This window comes from Capra hircus, chromosome 17 (assembly GCF_001704415.2).
Source record: "Capra hircus breed San Clemente chromosome 17, ASM170441v1, whole genome shotgun sequence".
In the NCBI taxonomy this organism is placed as follows: Eukaryota; Metazoa; Chordata; class Mammalia; order Artiodactyla; family Bovidae; genus Capra; species Capra hircus.
Window position 1 is genome coordinate 8,548,456 of NC_030824.1, and position 26,428 is coordinate 8,574,883.

The window sequence follows — 26,428 nt, forward strand, 5'->3', positions numbered from 1 at the left end:
GCTGGGCGTGCCGGGGGCACCCCAGCCCAGTGGCTGTCAGTGCAGGCTTTTTATTTGTTTTCTAGCTACATGCGTGGCTTGTGGGATCTTAGTTCCCGGACCAGGGCTGGAACCCGTGGCAGTCCCCCAGCGTAGGCTTCGGAGCCATGCAGTCGGGGCCACATCTTGGCTCTGCACTTACAGAGTGTCATCTTTCAAGCCTTCATTTTCCCATCTGTATAAGAGAATAAGGGGAAGTGAGGTTGTGGGGATGAGACCACATACCTCAGTGCGCTGAGACCTGATAAGACCCTTATAACACGTGTACCGAGTCCACGTGATAAGCACCTCCCCAGGGTCAGCTCTTCTCGGTGTTTCTATGTGGCTGGAACAGCCTCGCATGTGCGTCTAGTGTCATGGAGGCCACACAGGATCCCAGGGCTTGTTGTACAGGCAGGCTTGAGCTTGGGCTTCTGGGAAAGGTGCCATGTGAGCTGTCTTCTCCTCTCCCTCTTAAGCTCAGCTTGGTGCTCTGTCCCCCCCGCTCCCACCAGTGACGTGTCCCCAGGAGAGACTGGGAGCTGGTGGGCTTCCCTGGGCTTGGGTGGCGGCGGGACACTGGTGTTGGAGCTGAAGTGTTGACCCTCCCCTGGGGAAGGGAGGGCCATGCTGGGGGCACTCAGGCTGGCCCCAGAGGTCCCCACTGATGCTTCCTTGCCTGCCCGCAGCCCCGCCATCACTGTGAACCAGGGCGAGATGAGCAGTCCCCAGCGAGTCACCTCCAGCCAGCAGCAGACGCGCATCTCAGCCTCCTCTGCCACCAGGGAGCTGGACGAGCTGATGGCCTCACTGTCGGATTTTAAGGTGTCCTGAGGTCCCCCCCTCTCTCCCCTGCCCTGCCTGCTCAGAAGCCCCCAGTTTTCCCCTCCCATACCCCAGTGTGAGTGGCTGGGACTTAGCTGCTCAGGGTTTGGGTGCCTTGCCCCGAGCCTGGGATGCAGCCTGTGAAGGCTGGGGACGTGCTCAGCGGGACATTCCTTCCTGCCTGGGTGCTCCCGGCTCCCCGCCACCCAGGCAAGGATCAGGAGGCTGGGACAAAGGGCCCAGTGTTGGTGGCTGCTGTTGGTGGGGGAGGGCGGGCTCTGCTGGGCCGGGTGGGATCCTCTGCCTGGAGGTCATTTGTCCCGGAGCCCCATCTCCCACACTGGCTGGCTGTCCCCAGTGTGTCCTCTTTCTTTTCTGCCTCTGGCTCCTTTGCCAGCCTCCTTCCAGCCTCCATGGGCCTTTGAGGCCCACAGGCTCTTGTCCGGGAAGCCTCATCTATCAGGCTCTTGGGCCATACCTGCCAGAGGTGCCCTGTCCCCTGCCCACCGCCTGCTTGTGTAGAGGAGGCAGTGCCTCGGTGGGTCCTGATAGTGACTGAACTCCAGTTCCTGACCATTACTGACTCCACCCTTCCCAGGGTTGGGGAAGCCTGGTTAGGGAACTGGAGGAGGGGCACCAGCTCTGAGCCCCAGGGGCACCTTCGAGCCTCTGAGGCTTCATCTAGGGTGGGGCAGCGGCCTGCGCGTGTGAGCCTCCTGAGTGGCCACAGTCAGGAGCGTGTACACCGGACTCAGGCGGCCAGTGCCCTTTGCACTTTGTCGCTTTCAAACCCCCTTGAGACCCCCTTGAGAAGCTGTGCTGGTTCTCATTGCGCTCCAGGAGCGAGGTTTCAGGGGGATATAGGAGAGCTGGGATCGCCAGGGAGAGACAGAGCCGGGAGCTGCCTGCGGCTGCCTGTCTCCTGATCATGCCTGGGCTGACCTCCCCCTGGTCCAACCCACCTTAATCTCTTCTCTGTCATCCCTACTTGGACTAGAAGCCCCACAGGCGTGGGTCAGAGGCTGCTTTCCGCTGCCTGGGTTGTTTTTTTTTGTTTTTTCAAAAAAGACAAAAGTCTTTATTTGGCTATGCCGGATCCCAGGTACAACATGTGGGATCTGGCTCCCCGACCAGGAGTTGGATCCGGGCTCCCTGGATGGGGAACATGGATGGGAGCCAGGGAGGTGGAGCCCAGGAAAACCCTTCTGGGGGCTGAGGAATCTTCTTCCAGAGCCAGTTGCTCTGCTTCAGCTTTGCTGCCATCTTGGTCTGGTCAGCACAGACAGCCTGGTCAGCGCAGATGGTCTGGTCAGTGTGGCCGGGGGCTGTCGGCGCAGACGGTCTGGTCAGCGCCATCTTGGTCTGGTCAGCATAGCCAAGGGCTATCAGAGCCCTGAGGCCCGGCCTGCCCCCCAGTGCGTGCCCCTCCTCACCTCTCCCGTCTTTCTCCTCCCTTCTGTCTCTTGTCTTTCTCCTCCTCCAGACCAGCTCCTCCTCTGCTGTGGCCTTGAGCTCCTCAGGGCTGCCACCCGGCTCAGCTCCATCCTCACACCACAGCCTCCCTACTCCACCTCCTCCCGGGCCCTCTGGAGGCCTGCCACCCCCTCGGAAGCCCTCCCCTCAAGGCCACAGCCACACCCTGGGCGTCCTCTGCGCGGAGGACAACGTGGCCCCCGGCCAGCTCGATTTGGCTGGCTTTGGGGTGATGCCTGACACCCCCAACTCAAGGTTTCCCTCCACAGAGGGTTGGCCAGGGCCGCTGGGTGTAGAGAGCCAGGCTAGCGTTTGGAGGGATCCACCAGACCTGGTTGGGGAGCTCTGCAGGACGCCTCCCGGCCACACTCTACCCTACACTGGGGGCACAGGTCCCCAGGAGCCTGGGGGCCCCCAAGCACCGTCGGCCAATGCTTTGCGCCCGGAAGAGGCGGTGGCTGCCACTTGGCAGGGGCCTTGGGCTCTGGGGGCGCTGAGGCCTGAGCCCCCGCAGGGAACTGCGCCCAGCTTCCAGGAGGTCACTGAGCCGGCCGTCGTGGTCGTGGACCGTCAGGCCGTCTTCCCGGATACCTGGAGCCTCACGAAGGAACGTGGATGGCAGGAGAGGGCAAGGCCAGAGCCAGGGCCGCCAGAGAGTGGCCGCTGCACCCCCGTTGAGGATGAGCAGCTAGGTGGAGAGACACCCTCGGCGGGTGGCCTGGTCAGGCCAGCCCAGGGACCCGAGACCCCCAGGAATCCAGAGGGCGCCACTGAAGCCGCCACCGAGGCCAGGACGGACCGGCCAGAACTCCCGCGGGCTGTGGCCGTGGACACGCCCAGCACCACGGAGAGAATTTCCACATCTAGCCAGGCAGGCGCACGCTCGCCCTGCTCGGCGTGGCCCCGCCTGGCTGACTGCATGCGGCCTCCCTGTCTGCGCATGTCTGCTTGGGCGGCCGGTTGCAAGAGGCTGTGGCCCGAGACCCTGATGGCCAGCGCTGGGCAGTGGGCTCCATGGAGCTGGCGGAGCTCCTTGGGTCCCGGAATCTCCTAGTGACAGCCAGCCTCTTGCCCGATGAAGGCTTTTTCCTTTAGATGAGCTTCGCCTGACATCCTGATGGGATGTGTGTGGAATGGTTAAAAGCATGGGCTTTGGAACCAGCAAGAAGTGAATGAATACAAACCACACCTCCAACACGTGCGCCCCGTGTGACCTTGGGCAACCCCCCGACCACCAGCCTCAGTCTTCTCATCTTTAAAATGAGGGAAAATAGACCATTTCCCCCAAGGCTGTCCAAAGGATTAAATCAAACAATGCCTGGAAAGTGCTTCGGAAGAGCACAGCACGCCGTCCCCAGTGAGCTGTGCCTGACATCATGTTATCTGCTTGATTGAAATTTTTAGGCCCTTTTCAAAAGCGACAACAGAATGAAACCAAACTGCTAGAAACAAGTAGGTTATAATCCTACTTATATAAACAAGGAAAAAAACACAACTGGTTAAAGGATATACTGGAAGAAAAGACTATTTTTTTTTGTTTCTATTAAGAAACAACAACAAAAAAAGGAAAACTCTCAAGTTCGTTCGAGAATGTCCACTTAGATTCTTTCACATCATTCTTGTAATAACTCCTTAAAGCAGTTGAAAAAAAAAAAATACCATTACCCCATTTCAAGGATGGAGAAGCTGAGGCTCTGGAAGTTCAGGGTCTTACCCAAGGTCAGGGCCCCCTGCCTCTGCCCTAGCTCTGCTTGGCTCATCTCTGATGGTTGGGTTCTTCTGCCCTCCCCTCCTGGGCACCCCCCGACCCCCACCCCCGAGTGTGGACTGAGCCGCCTCCGCTGAGCCCAGAGTGGCCTGTGACAGCGTGCCTCCCCACTAGATCCGCTCGGTGATCAGGAGGAGCCGGGAGACTGGCCACGCTCACCCCATGTCCCGGGAGCCCTCCCCTCGCCGCCGGCTGGACCCCGCCACCCTAAGCAGGACCCCCTCCCAGGAGCGGCTCATCGCCGAGCTGCAGGGTCGGCTGGGCATCCGGCCGGAGGCAGAGGAGGCCGCGGGGGCCGCAGGGGCCTCCACCGAGGATTGGCTGACCGAGGGCGTCATCATCACCGTGCAGCCGCGTGGGAGGCGGGCTGGGGGGCAGCTGGTGGAGAAGGTAGTGAGCAGATGCCCCCGGGCTGGGCTGGGGCGGAGAGGGCCTCTGGTTCTTGCCCAGCCCTGGCCAGAGGGCAGGTGGGGTGGGGCGGGCGAGGGGGGCCGTCCTGTGTCCTCGCGAGGCCAGCCTCACCCCTGATGCCAAGAGTGAGAGGGCCCCGGGAGCCCCCGCCCGCCAAGCTGCCGTCTCCTCCACCGTCACCGTGCTCACCTCTGTCCCTCTTCTCTCCCTCCCAGGTCGTCTTCCCTCCTGGCTCTCCTCTTCCCCTGCGGAGAACCTTCTCTGTTCTGCCTTCTCCTCTTCCTCCTCCCAGCCCTCTGCTCCAGCACCGCAAAGACGCCTCCTCGGCCAGCAACTCTCCTCCCCTTCCCAGCCCGCCCCCCCCCTGCGGCCCCTCTGGGGTCCAGAGCACTGAGACGGGGCTGAGGAGAGTCAGTGTGCAGGGCCCCGCCCCTCACGCGGCTGCAGCCTGCTCCGTGAGGTCCATAGGCTGCCAGACCAACGAGGATCCGCTCTTCCCCCCGATGCAGGCAGGCCTCCTGGGGGCCCGGCCCCACCTGTGCCTGTCCTTATGCTCCAGCGGCATCCCCACTCTGCACACACACACACGCACACAAACACACACACATACACACAGCTCTCTGTCTGTCCATCCATAAGATATTATGTCCATCCTTGCACTTGGCCTTGTGCCTTCATCCACAAGGTACCTGCGAAGTACCACAGCCCTTCCTTGGACTTGGCCTTGACCCTGGACCCTCGCTTTACCCGATGTCCATGCTCGCTCCCTCCCCTGAGGTGTCAGCCACCCCTTGGTCCCTCCCCAGGCTCCCTCTGAGGACGCTGTCCTCAGAAGGAAAACCAAGCAGGCCTGGTACCTGGCAAAGCCCCCTGGCTCTCTGACCCATCACCTCTGCCCCCTCAGTCCGCGCCTTTGGCGGGCTTACCTCTCTCTTCCTCTTCATCTCTCCCTGGGCCCGTCTCTCTCGTGGTGGTTTTCCCGTAGACTTTTTCTCCTGATTTTCGTTACTGCCAGTAGGGGGGAAAAATCCATTCTCTTATCTCATTCTGAAGTCCCTGTTGTGACATGGTCTAGTGAAAAGTTCTCTTACTCTTTTTTCCTTAAAAAAAAATAAAAGCAATCCTTCTCATTTCCTCCCCTAAGATCCAGGGCCTGGAACAGAGAGCGGATGGCGAGCTGCGCTGGGTGGCTGGCTGGCCTCTGAACGGCAGGCAGAGCGGCCCCGAAGGGCAGGACGTGGGAGGGGTCAGTGCCGAGGCTGGGGCTGCAGGTCCTGCTTGCAGTGTGTTCTGGGGCCTGGTCAGGCACCGTGAGCCCCTGGGACCCCCAGATGCGTTGTAGAGACTGTTCCCACCTGAGGGCTTCCAAGGCCCCTGGAGGGGCTACACTTCCGCCTCCATCTGTCTGTCGAGGAGGGAGAGACGCCCTAGTGTGGCAGCAAGTCCCCGCCCCCAAGGCCCAGGTGTCCTGACCTGCCCTCTTTCCCTGTCTCTGCAGTTCATGGCCCAGGGGAAGACGGGGAGCAGCTCTCCCCCAGGGGGCCCCCCAAAGCCCGGAAGCCAGCTGGACAGCATGCTGGGGAGCCTGCAGTCTGACCTGAACAAACTGGGGGTCGCCACGGTCGCCAAGGGGGTCTGTGGGGCCTGCAAAAAGCCGATCGCGGGGCAGGTGATGAGGAGGGGTGAGGTGGGGCCGGGGGGCACGGGAGGCAGGGTGCCCCGGCGGGGGCAGGGCTGGGTCCTGATCGGCATCCCCCTCCTCCGTCAGGTGGTGACGGCCATGGGGAAGACGTGGCACCCCGAGCACTTCGTCTGCACCCACTGCCAGGAGGAGATCGGCTCCCGGAACTTCTTCGAGCGGGATGGACAGCCCTACTGTGAAAAGGACTATCACAACCTCTTCTCTCCGCGCTGCTACTACTGCAATGGGCCCATTCTGGATGTGAGTGCCCAGGGGCCAGGCGAGGCCCAGAAAGGTCACGCGCAGGCCCAAGCACACACAGCCAGGAAACTGGGATTCACCCTCTAGCCTGAAGCGCACGCGGCCCGTCCTAACACCCATCATGCAGCACCCATCCCCTACTCCCTTCTGCCGAGGATAGGTGGAGCGGAGTGCAGGCCCCCTCGCTCTTCCACTGTGTGACATTAGGGAGATGCCTAGCCTCTCTGGGCCTCCATGTCTACACTTACAAGATGAGTGGCCCAGTAGAACATATGACCTCAACTGCCCGTGAGGATTATGGGAGACAGAGCGTGACTGGCACGTCACGTCCTTTTCAGTAAATCAGAATTCTCAGTGGTGTTCACAGCACAGCTGGGAGAGACCCCTGTCTGGGAGTGTCAGCTCCTCCTTTGACCGGGGCTGGGGGTGGACGGGGGCGGGAAGGACACCCTGGCCTGCGGGTCTCCGTCAGCTGGGGGTGGGGGGAGTCTGTCTCGCGGGCCAGCCACTCAGCTGGGGCTGCACACTTGGCTTTCGCAGAAAGTGGTGACAGCCCTCGACCGGACGTGGCACCCCGAGCACTTCTTCTGTGCCCAGTGTGGAGCCTTCTTCGGGCCTGAAGGTATTGAGCCTCAGGGAGGTGGGCTGCGGTGCGGGGGCAGCCCTTGCTGAGTCAGGGCGGCCCCTCCCCGAAGCCTAACCTGCCCCCCAACCCCCGGCCCCTCAGGGTTCCACGAGAAAGACGGCAAGGCCTACTGCCGCAAGGATTACTTTGACATGTTCGCGCCCAAGTGTGGCGGCTGCGCCCGGGCCATCCTGGAGAACTACATCTCGGCCCTCAACACCCTCTGGCACCCCGAGTGCTTTGTGTGTCGGGTAAGGAGCCCCGTTGCTTCCTCTGGAGAGGCTGAGAGCGGCCGTTGCGCTGCCGCCCTGTGCTTGCTGAATCCGACTTACAGGGCCCGCTTGAGGTTCTTGATCGGGTGGGAAGGCAGGCGGCGCACTCCCTCAAGCGCAGGCGGTCCTGGACCAGCGCTTGTGCAGGGGCTTCGAGAAATGAGAGCAAGGCAGACCTGTGCAGCCGCCCCCGGGTCAGGCCAGGTCCAGGAGAAGGGGATGTGAGAGTGAAATGAGGTAACAAGCCTTCAGCAGCCTCGGCGGACAATGGAGGATGGTTTCCAGACTGCATTCTGGGGGATGATGGCCCCCAGGTGTTATGAGAGTTCTGGCGGGGGTCCCCTGATTAAGTAAGTTTGGGAAACACCGTTCATTGCAGGACTTCTCAGAGTCTTTAATACCCGAGTATGCCTGCGGATCTCTGTAAACAGGAATCTAGGATGCAGAGTTTGACCTCGGAACCCTTTTTTTTTTTTTTTTTTTGACACCAGAGTTTCTAGGCACATGTGCTGCAGTGCCCAGGAGTCAGACCTATGTGTGAGTCCAGGCAGTGCAACTTAGCAGGCTTCCCTGGTGGCTCAATGGTAAACAATTCGCCTGCCAATGCAGGAGATGCCGGTTCGAACCCGGGTCAGGAAGATCCCCTAGAGAAGGAAATGGCACCCCACTCCAGTATTCTTGCCTGGAGAATCCCATGGAGAGAGGAGCCTAGCGGGCTACAGTCTATAGGGTCATAAAAGAGTTAGACACGACTGAACAACTGAACAGCAAAAACAGCAGTGCAACTTGGCAGCAGCGAGTCGCGGTCGTTACTGGGAGACTAAGGGTTGGCGCCACGCTCGGCACGTTGAGCACGCTTGCCAAGGGGGAGTCGTTTCAGGGTGGCCGCCCTGGCGGCCCCCTGCCTGTCACCGGGGAGCTGCCTCGGCCCCCAGCCTGAACTGCCCCCCGCCCTCCTCTGTCTCCAGGAGTGCTTCACGCCGTTCGTCCACGGCAGCTTCTTCGAGCACGAGGGCCAGCCCTACTGTGAGGCGCACTACCACGAGCGGCGGGGCTCGCTGTGCTCCGGCTGCCAGAAGCCCATCACGGGCCGCTGCATCACCGCCATGGCCAAGAAGTTCCACCCCGAGCACTTCGTCTGCGCCTTCTGCCTCAAGCAGCTCAACAAGGGCACCTTCAAGGAGCAGAACGACAAGCCTTACTGTCAGAACTGCTTCCTCAAGCTCTTCTGCTAGGCGCCCCGTCCCTCCCTGTGGCCCATTCCCCGGCCCAGCCTCCTGACTGCTGCTGGGACCCAGAGGCCTTGTCCCGGGGCGGGGGCTGGGGTGGGAGCGGTGGCGAAGGGGCCAACCCGACTGAAACTGGAACCGCGTCCTTGGCGATGGCAAGAGGCCCTGAGGGGTCCTGCCTGCTTCTCTTGCCCCCTGCCAGCGCCTCTGGGCCGCCTTCCTCCTCCCGAGGCTCCCCCAGGCTGCCAGCCCGTCACCCTCCCCCGAGGCAGAGGTTGGAGGGTCCCACCTGCGTCCCCACGAGCCCACCTGGCCAAGCCAGCACCCCACACTGGAGCCATCTCTTACTCGTGTTTTGGCAGTGGAGTCGGGGGTGGGGAGGGCAGGCAGGGTCAGACGGGGGCCTCTTTGCATCCTTATCCCCAACCCCAACCTCATCAGCCTTGTTCTGAGAGTACCAGGGGGACGCCAGCTCCCCCCAGACAATGCCAGCATCCACCCAACCCATCCACCCAAGGGCGGATGTGCCCACGGGCCACGGAAGGTTCCTTGTGTGCCTCCTGCCCTTCCCGTCTCTTCAGGCCTGGGCAGCTCCCCCCAACACCTGCCCCCCCATCCCAATCCCCCCCCCCCCCCCCCGCCGACTGCTCTGGTTCTACTGAGAAAGGCCTCTCCAGCAATAATGTTTTCTACTCACTTCCTCCGTCTCCTGGGGCCGCGTGAGGTGGCGAGTGTCACCCCGTTGCCCAGACACTGTACTGACTTTGATAGTTTTCTACACTGAGGTTTGAATTCATATCGTCTGAGTTGCTTTTACTTCTCTATACAAAACTGAAGAGATTTTACAGACATCTCCTTTTGTACTCTCCCCCCGCGTGCACCGCAGTGGCTGCGGGATATGTGGGGCCTGCCTTGTACTGAAGGCTCGGGGCGGGGAAGCAATTCATGTTTTATTTTTTTCTTAGCACAAGCAGGTGAATGGGGAGCAGCTCTGTTGACTCCCCATCTTTAACTTCACAGCTCACCGGGACTGTTTTTATAAACTGCTGTATTTCGAACCCCCTTCCTTACTCCCCAGGCCAGCAAGCTCTTCACTGAAACCCACCTGAAGGGTGTCTTGCCCTCTGGGGCCGAGAATCCCAAACCTCATCCGTCCTGTTTCTGAGTGGGGAAAGTGGGGACGTCCACTCTGGGGGTGCCCCTTCCCTGTGTAAGCTGTTAGGAGCGTTCATGCCCCTGTGAACTTTCTGGCCCCAAAGAGAACATTCTACTCGTAACATGCTACTGTGGGGGTCCTTTCTTCTGCCTCCTCAGGAAAGCTGGGATCTGATTTTGACCATTAGTCTTGTTGATTCCACTGGGTGCATCCCTTCCCCAAACTTCCTGCCTTCCCTGGAGACTGGTGGTGGCCCCCTGATAGGATTCTGGGCAGAGGGACAGGATCCCGCCAAAGCAACAGGGAGCCCCCTGAGGATGAGAGGCAGGGCTGGGGTTCCGGGTCAGTGGAACTGGGGCCCCAGTGGGGTCTTAAGTGAGGACAAGCCAGACCCACTCCACTAACCTCATCAGAGGCTGGGTGTCCTGAGCCTCTCAAGAGGGGAAGGGGGTCCCTCCTTGGAGGCGGGGCAGGGAGCAGCCTGGGTCTGGGGAGGTCAGCCAGGCGCAACCACAGGTCTGATGTCTCCACTTCTACTCTTAGGCCTTATTGCTCTGTTTACAGTGACCCACCCCAGGCCCCTCCCCTAGAGGATCTGGGGCTTCCAGAGGTTCTACCCTCTGGGTCGATGATTATTTGATGATTTGATTTTTAATTTTTTTTTCCTCTGTAAACTTGTAACTTGGCTTTTTCCCATTTTAATTCCTGTGATTTATGCCAATAAAGTTTGCCATTATTTTCACCGGTGCTAGTGCCATTTCTTTGTGGTCCGAGATGAACAGCTCAGCCCCAGAAGAGAGACCAAACCCTCCCCAGGCTCATAAGCACCACAGTTTGAGGGTCAGTCACTGCAGTTCACTTACCTGAGGCCAAAGCCCTCATGGGGCACTTGTGGGCCTCCTGGCTTTCTTACCCACTGCAATTTGCCATGGGTTGCCTCCCATGGGCGCGGGGGTGTGGCCTTCCACTCACGAATGGGAAGGAGGTTCAGAGAGAGCCGATATCCTGTGAACGAGCACAGAGACAGGCTGTGAACCCAGGGCTTGTCTCTGTTCTTATGTTGACCAGACACACCACCACTGCCCCCTAGTTCTGGCACGATACCTTGGGTGTAGAACCTTCCTTGTTGAAAGTGGATGTGAGAGTTGGACTATAAAGAAAGCTGAGCACTGAAGAATTGATGCTGTTGAACTGTGGTGTTGGAGAAGACTCTTGAGAGTCCCTTGGACTGCAAGGAGATCCAACCTGTCCATCCTAAAGGAAATCAGTCCTGAATATTCATTGGAAGGACTGATGCTGAAGCTGAAACTCCAATACTTTGGCCACCTGGTGCAAAGAACTGACTCATTTGAAAAGACCCTGATGCTGGGAAAGATTGAGGGCAGGAGAGAAGGGGACGACAGAGGATGAGATGGTTGGATGGCATCACCGACTCAATGGACATGAGTTTGAGTAAACTCTGGGAGTTGGTGATGGACAGGGAAGCCTGGCGTGCTGCAGTCCATGGGGTCGCAGAGTCGTACAGAGCGACTGAACTGCACTGACTTAATAGTCGATGATGGGTCTCGACAGCCCCCTGGTGGTCATATCTGTATTTGCATGCGTGCTTCCTCGGCTGTTGTCAGAGCCATAACTCCAGTCCTGGGCCTTGGCAAGCTTCCAGGACAGTTTTGTAGCCTTGCAGTCTCCGTGTTGTTTGGAATCGTTCTCCGAAAGCCGCATGTCGATTTCAAGTCTGAACCCTGACCATTTCGTATTGAGCTCAGAAGTGAAAATTACCTTCAACCCTCACCCAAAAATCATATTTCCAGCTCATGTTGGACTTATGTGAATGAACAGGTCCGCTTCATCGTAACTGGCTCACTCAACTGTACTTTATGTTTTCCCATGTCAATAAATAGAGATGGGCATTTTTTAATGCTTTCACGGTATTCCATTATATTGATGTACTACAGTTAGAGACAATATCATCAGAGGCAGGATGTTCTTGGGCAGTTGATATGTCAGTATGTACATCCTTGCAAAAGTGCATTTGAAGGAAGACAGCATTAGGGTTTGAAAGGGACTGTATAGCATAGTGAGACTCATGGGCTCTGAACTTGCTTTTAGGTTTTGGTTCTGAAGCTATCACTTACTAGCTGAGGTGCTTGGGTGAATTACTTAACCTCTGTGAATTTTCTTACCAGTAAAATGGGACTAATACTGTATCTCCTTGGGGGTTTGTTGCACAGATGAACAGCAGTAATGTGCATAAAGTACTTAGTACAATGCTGAGCATGCAGTAATACCTTGTCACTAAAAAGAGATCTTAGCAGTAATGGACTCCAGCAGTTGTCTATACAGGCTCATCATCAGAAGGCTTGAAAACAAAATACCAAGGTTTCTAACTTGGTCAAGTTAAAAGGATGGAGTTGGGGAGAACCACCCTCCCCTTCCCACCCTAGGCTCTAAGCTTATTCATTAAAAACATATTTAATGATATAGCACAATTGTTCAAATAAATGTTGAATGAAAGTGTAATAAAATATGTTGACATTAAGTGATTTCCTCCTACTTTCCAGGAACTGTGTTAACACATAACTCACGTAATCCTCATGGGGTGTGAATACTATTATCCTCATTTTACAGACAGGAAAAGAGAGGGTCAGCAAGGTGAAATCACTTCCTAAGATGACCAACCTAGCAAGTGACAGAATAAGGATATGAATTCAGGTTATCTGACTGCAAACTCTACATCCATTCATTCAACAAATGTTTATTATATGCCCATAGGTGCCAGGCTCACGGCAGAGAGAGAGACAAATTATTTTAGTGATTCAGTGTGTTACTAGGTGGAAGTGCTACCAAAAAGTTAAACCGGAGGAAGAGGGAAGTTGGAGTGGTTTTGGGGGTAATTTTGAATAGGGCGATCGGGGTAGCAATGGAGGTGTGGATATGGGCAGGAAGCCTTCTAGGAAGAGGGAATAGAGAGCGCATGAGCCCTGAAATGGGAGCGTCACCCAGCTGGGAGGAAATGAGTCAGTAGGCAAATCGGAGATGAGATGATGGGGTGGAGGTGGGGAACAGATCATGTAGAGCCTTGTAGGTAGCCTCATTTACGTTTTAGGTTTTTTTCTGGGAGGGAAATGGGGAGACTCGAAAGTATTGCGAGCAGATGAGGAAGTGATCCGACTTAGGTTTAAAGGATCCCTTTGTTTCGATAGGGGGAAGAACAAACTGTAGAGGAGACGAGAGACCATCCTGTTTCTAAAGCATGAGAGTTCTTTCTCAACGTCATACTCTGTAGTTGCGACTTGGCCTGGTGACCAAAGGAAACGTGAACTCAGCTTGCAAACACTAACTCTACCCGGCAGCGCCTCCCACCCGGCAGAGGGCAGCAGCTCTGAGAAAGCGCCTCCAGCACACAGCAGTGTCCTCCTTAACGACCTCGTTTAAAAGCAGCTTCCTGTTGGTTGGAGTGGCAGGGATGCTACCCAATGGCTGCCTGCATCTATCCGATTTCTTCAGACAGACGTTGACACCAGCCAATAGGCGGGGGGCTCTGCCTGTGGCTTCTGATTGGCTGTTTCGCTCATCTATAAAAGATGCCCGCCGGCGCGCGGCCCTCCTCTCACCAGGCGTCCTCGTGTGAGGTTCGTCTGTGTCGCTCTCTTCGCACCGGCAACTGTGGCGGGAAGGATGGGCGGGGGGGTCTTTGGGGGTTCTTTTGGAGGCTCTTGGGGACCGCGGGGTCCGGCCTGTTTGGTTTGGGGGTGCGGCGGCGGCCGCCGCGACAGGTGCAGCCCTGGCTCGGGGCGGCGGGCGCCCGCGCGTGGCCTACTCCGCGTGTGCCTTGGGCTTGGAGCCCGCCGTGCTGTGGGGACGCGTGTCGGGGTGGCTTGAGCTCCTTTTCTCTCCTCAGTGACATCGTCTTTAAACCCTGCGTGGCAATCCCTGACGCACCGCCGTGATGCCCAGGGAAGACAGGGCGACCTGGAAGTCCAACTACTTCCTTAAGATCATCGTAAGTTTGGGGCAGGCCCCGCCGCCCACCGTGCTGCCCGGGCCCGGGCACTGGTGGAGACAGTCAGCTGCCGTGTGCTGAGCGCCTGCTTGCTAGCTGCTACATTAGGTCATTTTAGGCACATTTCATTTAATTTTTACAATTTCCCGAGATCCATGCCCTTCCCCCTCCCAGTGTTGCAGATAAACAGACTCAGGCAGGTGAAGTGGCTCTTAAGGTAAAGAACATTCAAGCCCAAGTCTGTCTAGGTTCAAGTAGCACTCGTTCTAATTTTCTTGCCCTGTCTGCATCTTTGAGAAGGTCTGAGGCTATGAGTGACTCATTATAATGGAGCAAGTTGTTGCCTATTTAGAGCCTGTCAGTCAAGAAACTATGTGAGTTCTTTAATTTAGATGGCCTTGAGTTGGGTCTTGCCTGGCCAGAAATGCTAATCACGCTGCTCTTCAAGCCTTAGGATGCGTTGTGGAGTTTAGTTCTTTGCGTTCTTCCTCATTTATCATGCAGGTTTTCAGTTTAACAGAAAACTTTGTAAAGTGATTATATACACACAACCTAGGTCCTACAAGTTACTATTTTGACATACTTCCTTTACGTTGTATTTTGATTGCTGTAAATCTGACTTTACCTGAAACAGTATTTTTTTTTTTTTTTTGGTTAAGGCAGTCATTTAGTGAATCAAACATGCCTCATAATTGGGGAAAGAGCAAAAGTTATAATTACGAGTATTTGTTTAATTTACTGTAGAAACAGTTACTGTTTATACTCAACACGCAAATCTTTGACAAAACTGGTGTTAACTCAGGTGGCCTATAGGAGGAGGAACTGTCCCAATTTCTGTCATTTCAAAAGCTTAGAGGAAAGGGAGTGATGGAAGCTGGTGATTGCGGGGTTTGGTTTCTCTTAACCGTTTTCCCTCTTTCCTCCTGTGAAACACGGCTTGTTTTCGGCTTGTTTCTGTAGCAACTTCTGGATGATTATCCAAAATGCTTCATTGTGGGAGCAGACAATGTGGGCTCCAAGCAGATGCAGCAGATCCGCATGTCGCTGCGCGGGAAGGCTGTGGTGCTGATGGGCAAGAACACGATGATGCGCAAGGCCATCCGAGGGCATCTGGAAAACAACCCGGCTCTGGAGAAGTCGGTGTCTTTATCCTCCCCTCTCGGTGCCCTCCTCCCTCTTCCTGGAGAGGAACGGAGCTACAAAGTGACCTTCTCCCGTCAACTTCTCTTTGCAGACTGTTGCCTCACATCCGGGGAAATGTGGGCTTCGTGTTCACCAAGGAGGACCTCACTGAGATCAGGGACATGCTGCTGGCCAACAAGGTAAGGGAGAATCAGGTTGACTGGAGAGACCTTACCATTAATTTGGCTTCTGAAAAGCAATAAAACTGACCAATCTCAGGTTGTGTCTGGAGAGAAGACATCTCACTGTTCACTTTTTTCCCCATTTGCTCAGGTGCCGGCTGCCGCCCGTGCTGGTGCCATAGCGCCGTGCGAAGTCACTGTGCCGGCCCAGAACACTGGTCTGGGGCCCGAGAAGACATCCTTCTTCCAGGCTTTAGGCATCACCACTAAGATCTCCAGGGGCACAATTGAAATCCTGGTGAGTGGACCTGGCTTGCCAGTGCTAGCTGCGCCAGCGGTGGGGGCTCAGTGGCCTCGGACCTGCTGGACGTCCAGGGGTTAACTGCCAACTCCCTTGCTCTTCAGAGCGATGTGCAGCTGATTAAGACCGGAGACAAGGTGGGCGCCAGCGAAGCCACGCTGCTGAACATGCTGAACATCTCCCCCTTCTCCTTCGGGCTGGTCATCCAGCAGGTGTTTGACAATGGCAGCATCTACAACCCCGAAGTGCTTGACATCACAGAGGAAACTCTGCATTCCCGCTTCCTGGAGGTACCCGAGGGCCCATTCCAGGCCCTTCCTTTCTCATTAGTAGTTGAGAGCGCATCTGGCTTCAGCTGGATCTTGGCAATGCAGCTGACTAGCAGGTTAATAACCAGGAACAGTTGTTACAGTCTGTATCTCAGTTTCCTCATCCTTAGAACGGCAATGACAATATAGGATCGTTGAAGGAGCTAATGAATTAATGAGTGTAAGGCCTTGGAACAGTGCTGGGTACGCAGTAAGGGCTGTCATTTTAGGACCTGCAAAAAGATGTGAGATTTTGAGTGTCAGTGAGTCAAAAGAGGGATAACGAAAATGAGGTAATTAATACACAAGTGTTGCCAAGTACCCTACTATCTTGGGAGAATGGACTCTCAGTCCATCCTTCATCTTGTTTAGTTTTTGCCACTAATACATCCCCTTAACAAAGTGATGCGATAAATAATTCTTGTTTTTTTGACAGATAGACAATTGTAATTACATATACTCTTAACTCTGGTTACTTTTGGAAATCTCAGTAGTGGATGAAATTCACACCTGGAACTAACGTTTTCCTCAGAATGCCATGACTATATGATTTTACAAAACGGTGGCTTTTGAAGTAACTACCATCGTTATGGTATAGGGAACACCCTTGTTGAGAATAAGGGCAAAAAGCATTTGTAAATTAAACTGGGTCTGAATTTCACTGCCAGAAGCATCTGGTGTGAGGTGAAGTGTCCTGTGTGAGACTGAGGTACTGAGCAAATCGCGTGTGCTGTTGAGCTCCGCTTCATTGTCTTTTAAGACGCCATGCCTGAGACCTAAAGGAATGTTTCCTCCCTTCCACAGGGTGTCCGCAATGTTGCCAGTGTGTGCCTGCAGATTGGTTACCCGACTGTTGCATCTGTACCCCATTCTATCATCAATGGGTACAAGCGCGTCCTGGCTTTGTCTGTGGAGACTGATTACACCTTCCCACTTGCTGAAAAGGTACAAAGAACCCACTGGGATACCAAAATCCATGAGTGCTCAAGTCTGTCATAAAATGGTGTTAGTTAGGTTATATCGTTTCTAGGTTATTTACAATACCTAATCTAGTTTGAATGTTACGTAAATGGTTATAAATACGATGTAACTTGAGTGTAAATAATTGCTACAATATAGCAAATTCAAGTTTTGCATTTTGGAAATCACCCCCCCCCCCCCGGCCCTTTTTTTGAGTTTTGATCCACAGTTGGTTCGGTCTTTTAAGTGTGAAACCTTTGGCTACAGAGCGCCAATTGTCTACTTGAAGTTGGGAGGCAGAGGAGATGTGTTCTTGATTTTAGAAATTATATGAGATTTAAAGCAGGGATAGTTTAATGGGTAAGAGCCGGGCCTGAGCTCACCAGGCTTATACCCAAGCTGTCCTGCCTGGTTACTTCAGAGGAAGGCTTCACTGACATGGAAGTGGGCCTTTGAATCCGGAGCTCTGCAGAGGCCGAAGGCTGTGGGTAGTAGGGGTGCTAAGATGACCCTTTGACTGTGAACTTTGCCCTTGCTCTAGGTCAAGGCCTTCTTGGCTGATCCATCTGCGTTTGTGGCTGCTGCCCCCGCGGCTGCTGCCCCCGCTGCTGCCCCCGCTGCCACCACCGCAGCCCCAGCCAAGGTCGAAGCAAAGGAGGAGTCGGAGGAGTCGGACGAGGATATGGGATTCGGTCTCTTTGACTAATCCCCAAAAAGCAGCCAACTGGGCCAGCATTATTTGTGAAATGAGAAAATAAAGGCTTACTTCTCTTACAAGTCTCTGAGCTTCTCATTTTGTGCGTTTGAAGGTTATATAGTGCTGTATGCTAGAAACCAAAGGCATGGTCAAATCAGCTTGATTTGAAATTGACATTTGGGTGTTCTCTTTGAAAGTGACACATTGCTCTCCTAGCATCCTATACTTTGCCTCTACCCATTTGTCTCCATGACCATCAGGCCACAAGCCTGGGTCACTCTGAGATAATTTAAGTAGGCTTGGTGTCATACTGAGATAAGATGTGTGCTGCTGGGGGTGTTTCAGACTGGGTGGTGGTCCAATTTAGTGGCCACTATTATTTAAAGAGAGAAAATGTCCTGTAGGTGTGAATCATACATATCATTTATTCTGTACTGACTGGGTCACGAGGTAAGTGCTGGTTGTATCCAGGTCTCAGAAGTCCAAAGGAGCTTTCCCAGGTGGCTCAGCAGTAAAGAATCTGCCTGCAACGCAGGAGACTCGGTTTGAATCCCTGGGTCTGGGAGATACCTTGGGAGGAGGAAGTGAAGTCGCTCAGTCGTGTCCGACTCTTCCCGCGACCCCTCCGTCCATGGGATTCTCCAGGCAAGAATACTGGAGTGGGTTGCCATTTCCTTCTCCAGGGGATCTTCCCTACCCAGGGATTGAACCCAGGTCTCCCACATTGCAGGCAGTTGCTTTAACCTCTGAGCCACCAGGGAAGCCTCATGACAACCCATTCTGTATTGCTTGGAAAATCCATGGACAGGAGCCTAACCTGCTACAAGTCCATCTACCTGCAAAGAGTTGCTTAGCCACTGAGCATGCGCGCACTCAGAAGTTTGAAAGCCATTGTTAACATCAGAGACAGGACTGATCTGCACAGACCATACTTTAGTAGGTAGAGTTGTCAGGTTTGCATACAGAATAAAATTTAAACTAGCCCCAGCCTCCTACCCTGTGGCCTTGGTCTAAGGAGTTGCCCTTGGGCAGTTTCCTCCCTCAGCTCTAGAATCTTCTAACTGCTGCTGGGGTACAAACAACGGTATAAGACACTTCGCTGCCTGCTTGTTACTGAGTTCAGCTCCTGTCATCAAGGAAACCCCTCTAGCAAACAAGTAGGCCACACTTAGGTAAAACGGTCTTCACACAGGAGAGGCCCACATAGGGGTACCCGGGCCGGACCTGCCTGCGCACACGTGGGTCGGAGCTGTAGGGACCCTCGTCTTCCACGAGGCTGGGCTGAGAAGGGCCCTGGGACCTGGGGGTCGAAAAGCACGCCCTTGGCAGGCCTTGATAGTCCCCGGTATCCCTCAGATAACACACTCCGGCTGCCTGAGTCAAATCCCGGCCTGCAGCGACCGCCGTCCCGCCCGGGGGCGCCAGGCCCCGGGCCCGGGCGGGCTCCAAGCGGGATCCCGGCCTCGCCCTGCCGCGTGGGCTCGCGCTGTGACCCGGAAGCGCTCCGGAAGCGGTTCCGGAGTCAGCGCCGGCAGGATGGCGGCGGACACGCAGGTAAGGCGGGCGACTGCGAGGCCAACGCGGTCAGCAACTGGGCGCGAACCGCGGCGGTCTGGTCGGACCGCTAGTGCAGCTGCCGTAGGGGGTTAGGGGGCGGCGGCTGCGGAGGGCGCGGTCCCGGGGGCGCTTCGGGCGAACTTCCCACGGACCCGGCTTCGTCCTGGTTCCCGGCCCGGGCGGCGCAGACCGGCCGTGGGCTCGACGAGTCGGACTCCGGCCTCGGCTTTGGCAGACCCTTCTTGATCCTGAAGTTGCCACAGTTCCCGTTTGAGTCTGCTCCGTTTCTCCGAAACCCTCCACCATGAATCTCGGCCAGTGCCAACTATGCCTTAAAACTTTATATTCAGCACATATTTCTCGGACATTTACTACGCTCAGGGACTTAAAGCATAGTGTTTGGATTTGTACAGATCTGAGTTTGAGTGCTAGCTGATCAGTTTCTCTAAGACGCTGGGCAAGCTGCTTAATCCTGTCAAGTCGCGGTCTTTGCATCCATACAATGGGGCTAAACTAATACCTGCCTCGTAGGGTCGTTGTGAGGAATCAGTGAAATAAAGTAGGGCCCCATGTAAGTTGGTGGTTATTATTAGGTCCAGCGTTAGATAAAAGAGCTGTCACAACTTGGGAAGAGTCTTGTCACCTTGAGTGTTGGCGGGGGGACTTTTTCCCTCCACCCCAGCCTCCTTTGTGGCTGTGAGTGTTTTAGAGAGAAAAGACAATATTACGAAAAGAAAAAAAGACAATATTATGGGAAATGAAACAGGTCTCAAAAGGACAGCTTGGCTCACTTGGGTGTCGGGATGAGGAGATTTACTGATTTTGATATGAAGGCCCTGAAGTCAGAGAGTGAGCCCTTAACTTCATTATTCAGAATGTGTGTGTTGTCAGTTTCCTGTGCAAGGAAGGGACTGGTAATTTGTTCAAAGTTTGTTGTGATGGATCCTGGAAAGAAAGGGGTATTTTGAAAGGGGTTGGGAGAATACATGCTGAATGTGTAACATTAAAACTCAAATGAAGAAAGCAAACACTTCTTGGGACTTACCTGGTACTCCAGCCCCTGGCCCGGGATCTAAGATCCCACATACCACTGGGGAACTGAGCCTGGGCGCCCCTTGTGCCACAGCTAAGACCTGACAAAGCCAAAAAAAAAAAAAAAAATCTCTGGTGCTGTGTTGTTCAGTATAGTAACCAGTTAATTAACAGCCAACTAGCTACTTAGGTTAGTTAAAATTAAATGAAATTTAAAATTCAGTTCTTTGGTTGCTCTAGCCACATTTCAGTGCCTGGGTAGCTTTATGTGGCTGGTGACTGATGCATTGTACAGTGTAAAAGAACATTTCCATCATCACAGAAAGTGCTTCTGGACAGTGTTACCCTAGAGAGAAACCTGTGAACTTTTTAAGCTCTTTGCATCTGATCGAAACCAACAAATTACTTCTCTGAAGGATCTTAGTGTGCTCTTCCTCACTTTTGTTCTGACAGGGTCCCTAGTGGGTGACATTCATTTTCTGATTAAGAAAAAGAAGAGCCTTGTACCTGAAATGCCCTTTCATCTTTCCAGGAGAAACTGTAGTCAGGAACTTAACATTAGCATGGAAAAACAGCTATGTGGGAATTTCGGGTACAGGGTGTATTATATATATAAAGATGCATCTAAATTTGCTATCTCCTCCGGCCTTACTGAAACTAGTAAAAAGTTGAGGGAAAAAATAAGAATTGAGAGAATGGGGAGCAGACAACAGCTGCAAACTTTTGGAAGCTAGAAAGTGAGGAGTGGTAAAGGATCCTAAGCCAGCAGTTCGGAAAGCTGAAAACCAACCTGATTTACATTGTAGAATCTCTGATAGCTGGGAATTGTTGGCATCTGCTAACCCCTGGGTGTGAGGGTGAGTGGGGAGGCGCTAAGTTAGGAGGATTGATTGAAAGCCCTGTTCTCATGCCTTCAGAACCCCAGCTTGCTTTCTTCATCTTGGCAAAAGGCTGGAAGTTTTCCTTTCTGGAGAGTGTAAAACAGGACCACACAAAAGTGTAGGAGGTCCAATGTCCACGGAAATCATCAACAGAATAATTCAAGATGCTTTCCCTGAACCGAGGCATGCCTTTTCAAATCAAAAATGGTCAGCACAGTGGATGAAAGCAGACGCACGACAGAGCGCACTAACGTGAAATTCAATTTTTCTGTTAAAAAAATAATTTTCTTTCTTCTTTATTTTTGTGTTTATTTACGGCTGCATTGGGTCTTATTTGCGGCACGTGGGATCTTTTCGTTGAGGTGCGTGGGCTCAGTTGCCTGCGATGGAAGGCGGATTCTTAACCTCTGGACCTCCGGGAAAGTCCCAACCTGAAATTTTAGAACCTTGGATACAAAAAGATCTTAGAAACTCCTGGGGCGGGGAAAATCAGATCTCAGACAAAGGGTCGAGAATCAGAATGGCATGGAAGTTCCCAACAATACTGAATGCTAGAACTCAGTGGAGAAAAGTCTTCAGTATTCTGAAGGAAAATTTCAATCTAGCATTCTGTATTCCGACAAACTTCAGGTAGGAGGTCAGAACATTTTCAAACCCGCAAGGACGTCACAAGTTGGAGTGTGCGGTTCACCCAGACACACAAAAAGAGTACATTCTCAGGGTGATAAACCGCATCCCAGCTGTAGCAGTCACACACCAAATCCACTGGGAGAGGCCTCTTCAGGAAGGTGGAATTTGGTCAGACTGCATGATCTGCGTCAATGTATTGAGATTTAGACACGGGGCAGACTGTGGGATTGAATGGTTAATTAGGACAGATAAAACGAGGCAGGCTGAGAGTGGAGAGAATGAAGGGCTCATGATTCAACTACAGGATTAATTTTAAAAAGCTGTGCAAGAGAGAGAGCAAACAGAGTTCATTAAACGGAAGTTGAAAACTAGTTGCATGTAATGTAAACACTGAATTACTGGACTAATGTATATTACGAAACTTGAGGAATAATTACCGAAAAATCAGCCAGTGTTGGTGAAAGAGATTGTGCTTGTGTGTGAGGGCATGGGACTGGTTTTTAGAGCAAACCTCCCAGAACTTTTTGACTCTTTAATTATATGCATGAATGAGTATAAGAGCAAAAGACAGTAAACAGACCCTTTATGTAGAAGATGGAGTTTTGCACATGATTTTATTCATTGCTGATAGAATTGTGGCAAAGGTTTAACTATACGAGGAACTTGGCGTTATTTTATTTCTCTGTGTACGCTTAAGTCTTACTCTTCTAATAGGGCATGTCTGTCAAATACCCTCAAAAGAAAAAGAGGGCAGGAGTTGGTCACTTATCCATGACTTGCTTGCTTTGTAGCCTGTAGAACAGAGGTCCCCACCCTCTGGTATCTAATGCCTGACAGTCTGAGGTGGAGCTGATGTTATAACAATAGAAATAAAGTGCACGGTGAATGTAGTGTGCTCAAATCATCCCCAAACCATCCCACCTGTCTCCCCAGTCCATGGAAAAGTTGTCTTCCACAAAATCAGTCTCGGGTGCCAGGAACATTGGCGAACACTGCTGTGGAATATTGTTCAGGAGCAGATTTTCAGGAGTATTTGCAAACCGCCCCTTTTCCCAAGTCTTATGTTGTGTCCCTGTGCAAGGGAGGCAGTTGTAACATGGATGGTGCTTGATAGCTAAGGACTTGTTCGCATCAGTTTCTACATTTGCTGGTTTCACGTTTAGTTTCAGAAATGCAGGTGCTGTGACTTTCGACTCCAGTCTGAGCAGTGGCTTCCCCTCTGGGAGTCGGTTTCTTCATCACCCGTAAAATGGGGAATATGATGCCTGTCTTGAAGGCTTGCTGGTTAGTAGTAGCTGATTTTGTGCTCAGGGAGAGAGTAATGCCCTAAATGCACTCTCTCATTTATTCCCCATAACAGTCATGAGGTAGGTGCTGTTTTCTACGTTGAATAGATGGGGAACCTGAAGGTCAAGCATATGACATAATTTGACTGAGTTTCCACAGCCGGTAGGAGGCTGAACTGGGATTCAGTTTCTTAACCTTTTACCCTTTAGCCAACTGTGCTTATGACTTGCCAGGATACACCTCGTTACCGGAGGCTTATAAGAGATAATATAAAGGGGACATACTGGGCACATAGTAGGCCCTCCCTATATTTTGCTTAGTTCGGAAAGGATATTTTTTCTTTCTGTTTAAAAAAATACTTACTTACTTATTTGGCTGAGCTGAGTCTTAGTTGGGCATGCAAACACTTAGTTGTGGCATGTGGCTTTAGTTTCCAGACCAGGGATCGAACCCAGGGCCCCTGCATTGGGAGCATGGAGTCTTAGCCATGGGACCACCAGCGAAGTCCCAGAAGGAGGTTTTCTGTCTCGAGGTTTTTGCCTTAAGCCTTGCCTCTTTTTGTCCAAAGTTTAAGTTTAACTAAGTGGCTGACTGGTTGGGTTAAAAGCAGTACATCTCAACTGGGGGTGATTTTGTTTCCCAGGAGGCGTCTGACAATGTCTGGAAGCAGTTGGGGTCGCCTCAGCTGTGGTGGGAGGGTTGTATGCTGCTACCGGTGTCCAGTGGGTAGAGGCCAGGAGCACTGCCCAAGATCCTGCCGGGTGTAAAGGCAGCCCCCACAGTCAAGAATTATCAGGAGTGAAAGGCAGCCCCCAGAGTGGAGACTGAGAAGCCCTGGGTTAGAGGGAGCCGCTCTGAGTCCTGCACGGCCTCCCCCAGCACGCCCTCCCTCTCCCTCCCGCGAACGTTCTGTGGTCTGACTGGTGGCATTTTCTCTGTGGGCTTGGTCTTCGCAGGTTTCTGAGACACTAAAGCGTTTTGCAGGGAAGGTGACAACAGCCAGTGTGAAGGAACGGAGAGAAATCCTCAGTGAGCTGGGGAGATGTGTTGCCGGAAAAGGTATTTATTTCCATGTCATTGATTTCATTTCAGACCAAGTCGGGCTCTCTGTTTAGAACCATGGCCTTCTTTCCCCCACTTCCAGCAACTTCTGTCATCACTGTCTATGTTTGCTTGTTATAAATGTGCATTGAAACAGTTGGGTTGGTGGAAAGTTTATCCTTCTAGGTGCCAAAGCTTTTAACAGTTTTAACCATTTTGACTGGAAATAGTTGTAATAGATGCCAATAGTTTTTCTTAAGTAATTTATTAGATGCAAAATTTTTTTTTTAATGACTGGAGGCACTGTTTTTCCCAGCGTTTCATGAAAATCAGCAAGATGGTAACTAGTGATTGGCTAGTGAAGGATTCAAAGATCATCTAAGTTTGGGAGATGTCACCTTTTAATCCAGTGTTTCCTGAAACTCATTTTTGCTGAAAACCTGTTCAGTCTGGGCAGCACATTTTGGGAAATGCTGAGCACATGTAGTTATTCTGATTCTGCACCGTAACTGAGGGTTCTTAACGGCAAACTGTGGGGGCGTGTATGAGACTAGTTTGCCTTCAACCAATAAATCTTCATTAGTTGGTTTTTTTATCTTTTAGTTTTGTATTGGGGTATAGCCGATTAACAATGCTGTGATAGTTTTAGGTGAACAGTGAAGGGACTCAGCCATCCATACACACGTGTCCATTCTCCCCAGAACTCCTCTTTGATTCAGGTCGCCACATAAAATTGAGCAGCATTCCCTGTGCTATAAAATCCTCGTTTGTTTTTGAGTTTCCTTTTGTTGTGTTTTTCCTATGCAGCGTTGGTTCTCAAAATGTGGTCCCCAGACCAGCAGTTTCGGCATTGCCTGAGAACTTGTTTGAGATACAGAATCTCAGCTCCACCCCCAGAGACGCAGATTCATGAAAACTCCGGGGGTAGAGCCCAGCACCTGTGTTTTAACAAGCTCCCCGGCTGATTCCCATGCTTGCTGCAGTTTGAGAACCGTGGTGGTAGAGTTGGGTCTCCGATTCTGTCAGCTTTCTCTTCTTGTTAGGAAAGAGCCTTCTTCCACTGTCTCACCCAGACTCTCATTTGCTGCTTCTGATCTACTGTTGCCTGGTTATATACCGAAGCTTGTTAAAGTTGCGTGTAAATTAAGTTAATTGCTGTTCGTGAGCTCCTGAGAGATTCTGCTGTGTATCAGAGCTTTAGTGCTTGAGTTTATGGCACCTTCAGAAGTCCTTCTGGGCATTTCTCAGCAGGGTTCTAGTTAAAGAAGGCTGCCACGTGACAGACGCTGGCTGTCCACCCTAACCCTAATGGCTGACTCCGTGCTAAGTAACTGCCGAGTACCACCTTTCCCCCCAGTTTGTGGAGCAAGGAGTTCGACAAGTGTGGGTGAAGTTTATGAACTACTCAGGCCTTTCCAGGGTGATTTTACTCCCCAGTCACCCTGAAATTCCACAGTTCGGGGCGAATCATATTTGTAAAATGTTTGCTTGCCTTTGATGTGTAGGTCGTTTGGGGGAAGCGAACTCCGCACATGAAATAGTTAGTTTTCAGTTTCCTCATTTTCGGAGTCTGTGGAGCCGTTGTGTAGTGATAGTTATTCTGGCCTCTCCTTGTGTTAGGGTCCCAGGTCCCCAGGTGGGTTCATCCAAGGCGGGGCAAGGAGCTGGAAGGCCTCTGCAGAGGCCGTCGAACCCTGGAGGCGGGCGCCCAGCCCGGCTCAGCCCCGCCTGGCCCCACGGCCTCTGGTGCTCCCCTCAGTCCTGCCTCCCTGGACCTGAAGCCTGAGGCTGGCGAGGCGGGTTTGCTGGGCCTGGCCTTGCCAGTCACGGGCCCTCAGCGCAGTCGGAGGTCATGGGCTCTGTGTTCTGGCCACGGCTCTGCTGCCTCCAGACTGCGGGACCCTGTCCAGGTTCCTTCGGCTGTGAGCCTGCCTCCTTGCGTTGAGTGTGGAGATAGTAAGGCCGTGCTTCCCTCACAGGGTGAGAGTGAGGAGGGAATGCGAACTTGTAGGGAGAGTGCCTGGCTCTTATCAGCCCTGGTGTCTGTTAGCAGTTACTAACTGCTGTTCTTCTCTGCTGTGCTTAGTTGGTCGGTCATGTCTGACTCTTGGCGACCCATTGGACTGTCGCCCCCCAGGCTCCTCTGTCCATGGGATTTTTCTGGGAAGAATACTGGAGTGAGTTGCCATTTCCTTCTCCAGGGGATCTTCCCAACCCAGGGATCAAACCTGCGTCTCCTGTGTCTCCTGCATTGCAGGCAGATTTTTTACCTGCTGAGCTGTTGGGGAAGCTCTTAGCCACAACCTGTTCTTGGCCCCAGTTACTCTTTTCCTCAGTTACTAAGACATCCTCAAATCAGGTGGGCCAGTGCCAGGCTCAGGGCGCTGGGGGAGCTGGGTCTGCGCTCCTCCTCCATTGCCCCCCATCCCTCGGGGGCCCAGGTGAGCCCTTCATGAGCCTCCTGCTCGCTGGTCTGTCTGACACTCAGCTTCCATTTCCCCCATCAGACCTTCCTCCCTTCATCCTTGGGCTTCAGCTCGGTCTGCAGAGCCATCACAGGTTGGCTCTCCATTACTGACCACTGCTGTTCCACCAGCTTCTCTTTCTCTCGACTGGCCTGCTTAGTTTTCTGTGCCTTGGTTTCTTCTTAAAAATGGGCTCAGTCGCAGTACCCACCCTACAGGAACTGAGTTAATGTGTGTCAAGTG

General features: G+C 53.2%; 3 protein-coding genes across 9 annotated transcripts in view; all 3 read left to right on the top strand.

Moving 5' to 3' along the window:
• Nucleotides 1–10,461, top strand: part of PXN (paxillin) — a 42,948-nt gene extending 32,487 nt beyond the window's left edge. For 3 of the 6 annotated variants that reach the window (XR_001919366.1, XR_001919367.1, XR_001919368.1), the window contains exons 6-8: nucleotides 708–843; nucleotides 2,327–4,474; nucleotides 4,711–5,633. Coding sequence is in view for 3 of the 6 variants with exons in the window: in XM_018061136.1 (XP_017916625.1) it covers nucleotides 708–843; nucleotides 5,640–5,741; nucleotides 5,994–6,164; nucleotides 6,264–6,437; nucleotides 6,978–7,059; nucleotides 7,165–7,313; nucleotides 8,303–8,569 (1,081 nt within the window). In the remaining 3 variants the exon portion in view is untranslated. The other 3 variants (XM_018061136.1, XM_018061138.1, XM_018061137.1) reach the window with 2 other exon arrangements.
• RPLP0 (ribosomal protein lateral stalk subunit P0) lies at nucleotides 13,309–17,369 on the top strand. 2 transcript variants are annotated; one of them, XM_005709526.3, is made up of 8 exons: nucleotides 13,309–13,351; nucleotides 13,621–13,722; nucleotides 14,683–14,858; nucleotides 14,957–15,044; nucleotides 15,178–15,324; nucleotides 15,432–15,617; nucleotides 16,440–16,580; nucleotides 17,137–17,369. In XM_005709526.3, the coding sequence occupies exons 2-8, from the start codon at nucleotides 13,669–13,671 to the stop codon at nucleotides 17,299–17,301; spliced, it is 957 nt and encodes a 318-aa protein (XP_005709583.3). In that variant the 5' UTR covers nucleotides 13,309–13,351; nucleotides 13,621–13,668; the 3' UTR covers nucleotides 17,302–17,369.
• The window catches only part of GCN1 (GCN1, eIF2 alpha kinase activator homolog), a 54,485-nt gene continuing 46,866 nt past the window's right edge, over nucleotides 18,810–26,428 (top strand). Inside the window, 2 exon segments of the mRNA XM_018061139.1 lie at nucleotides 18,810–18,846; nucleotides 23,636–23,738. Of these exon segments, the coding sequence (XP_017916628.1) occupies nucleotides 18,829–18,846; nucleotides 23,636–23,738 (121 nt within the window). The 5' untranslated portion in view covers nucleotides 18,810–18,828.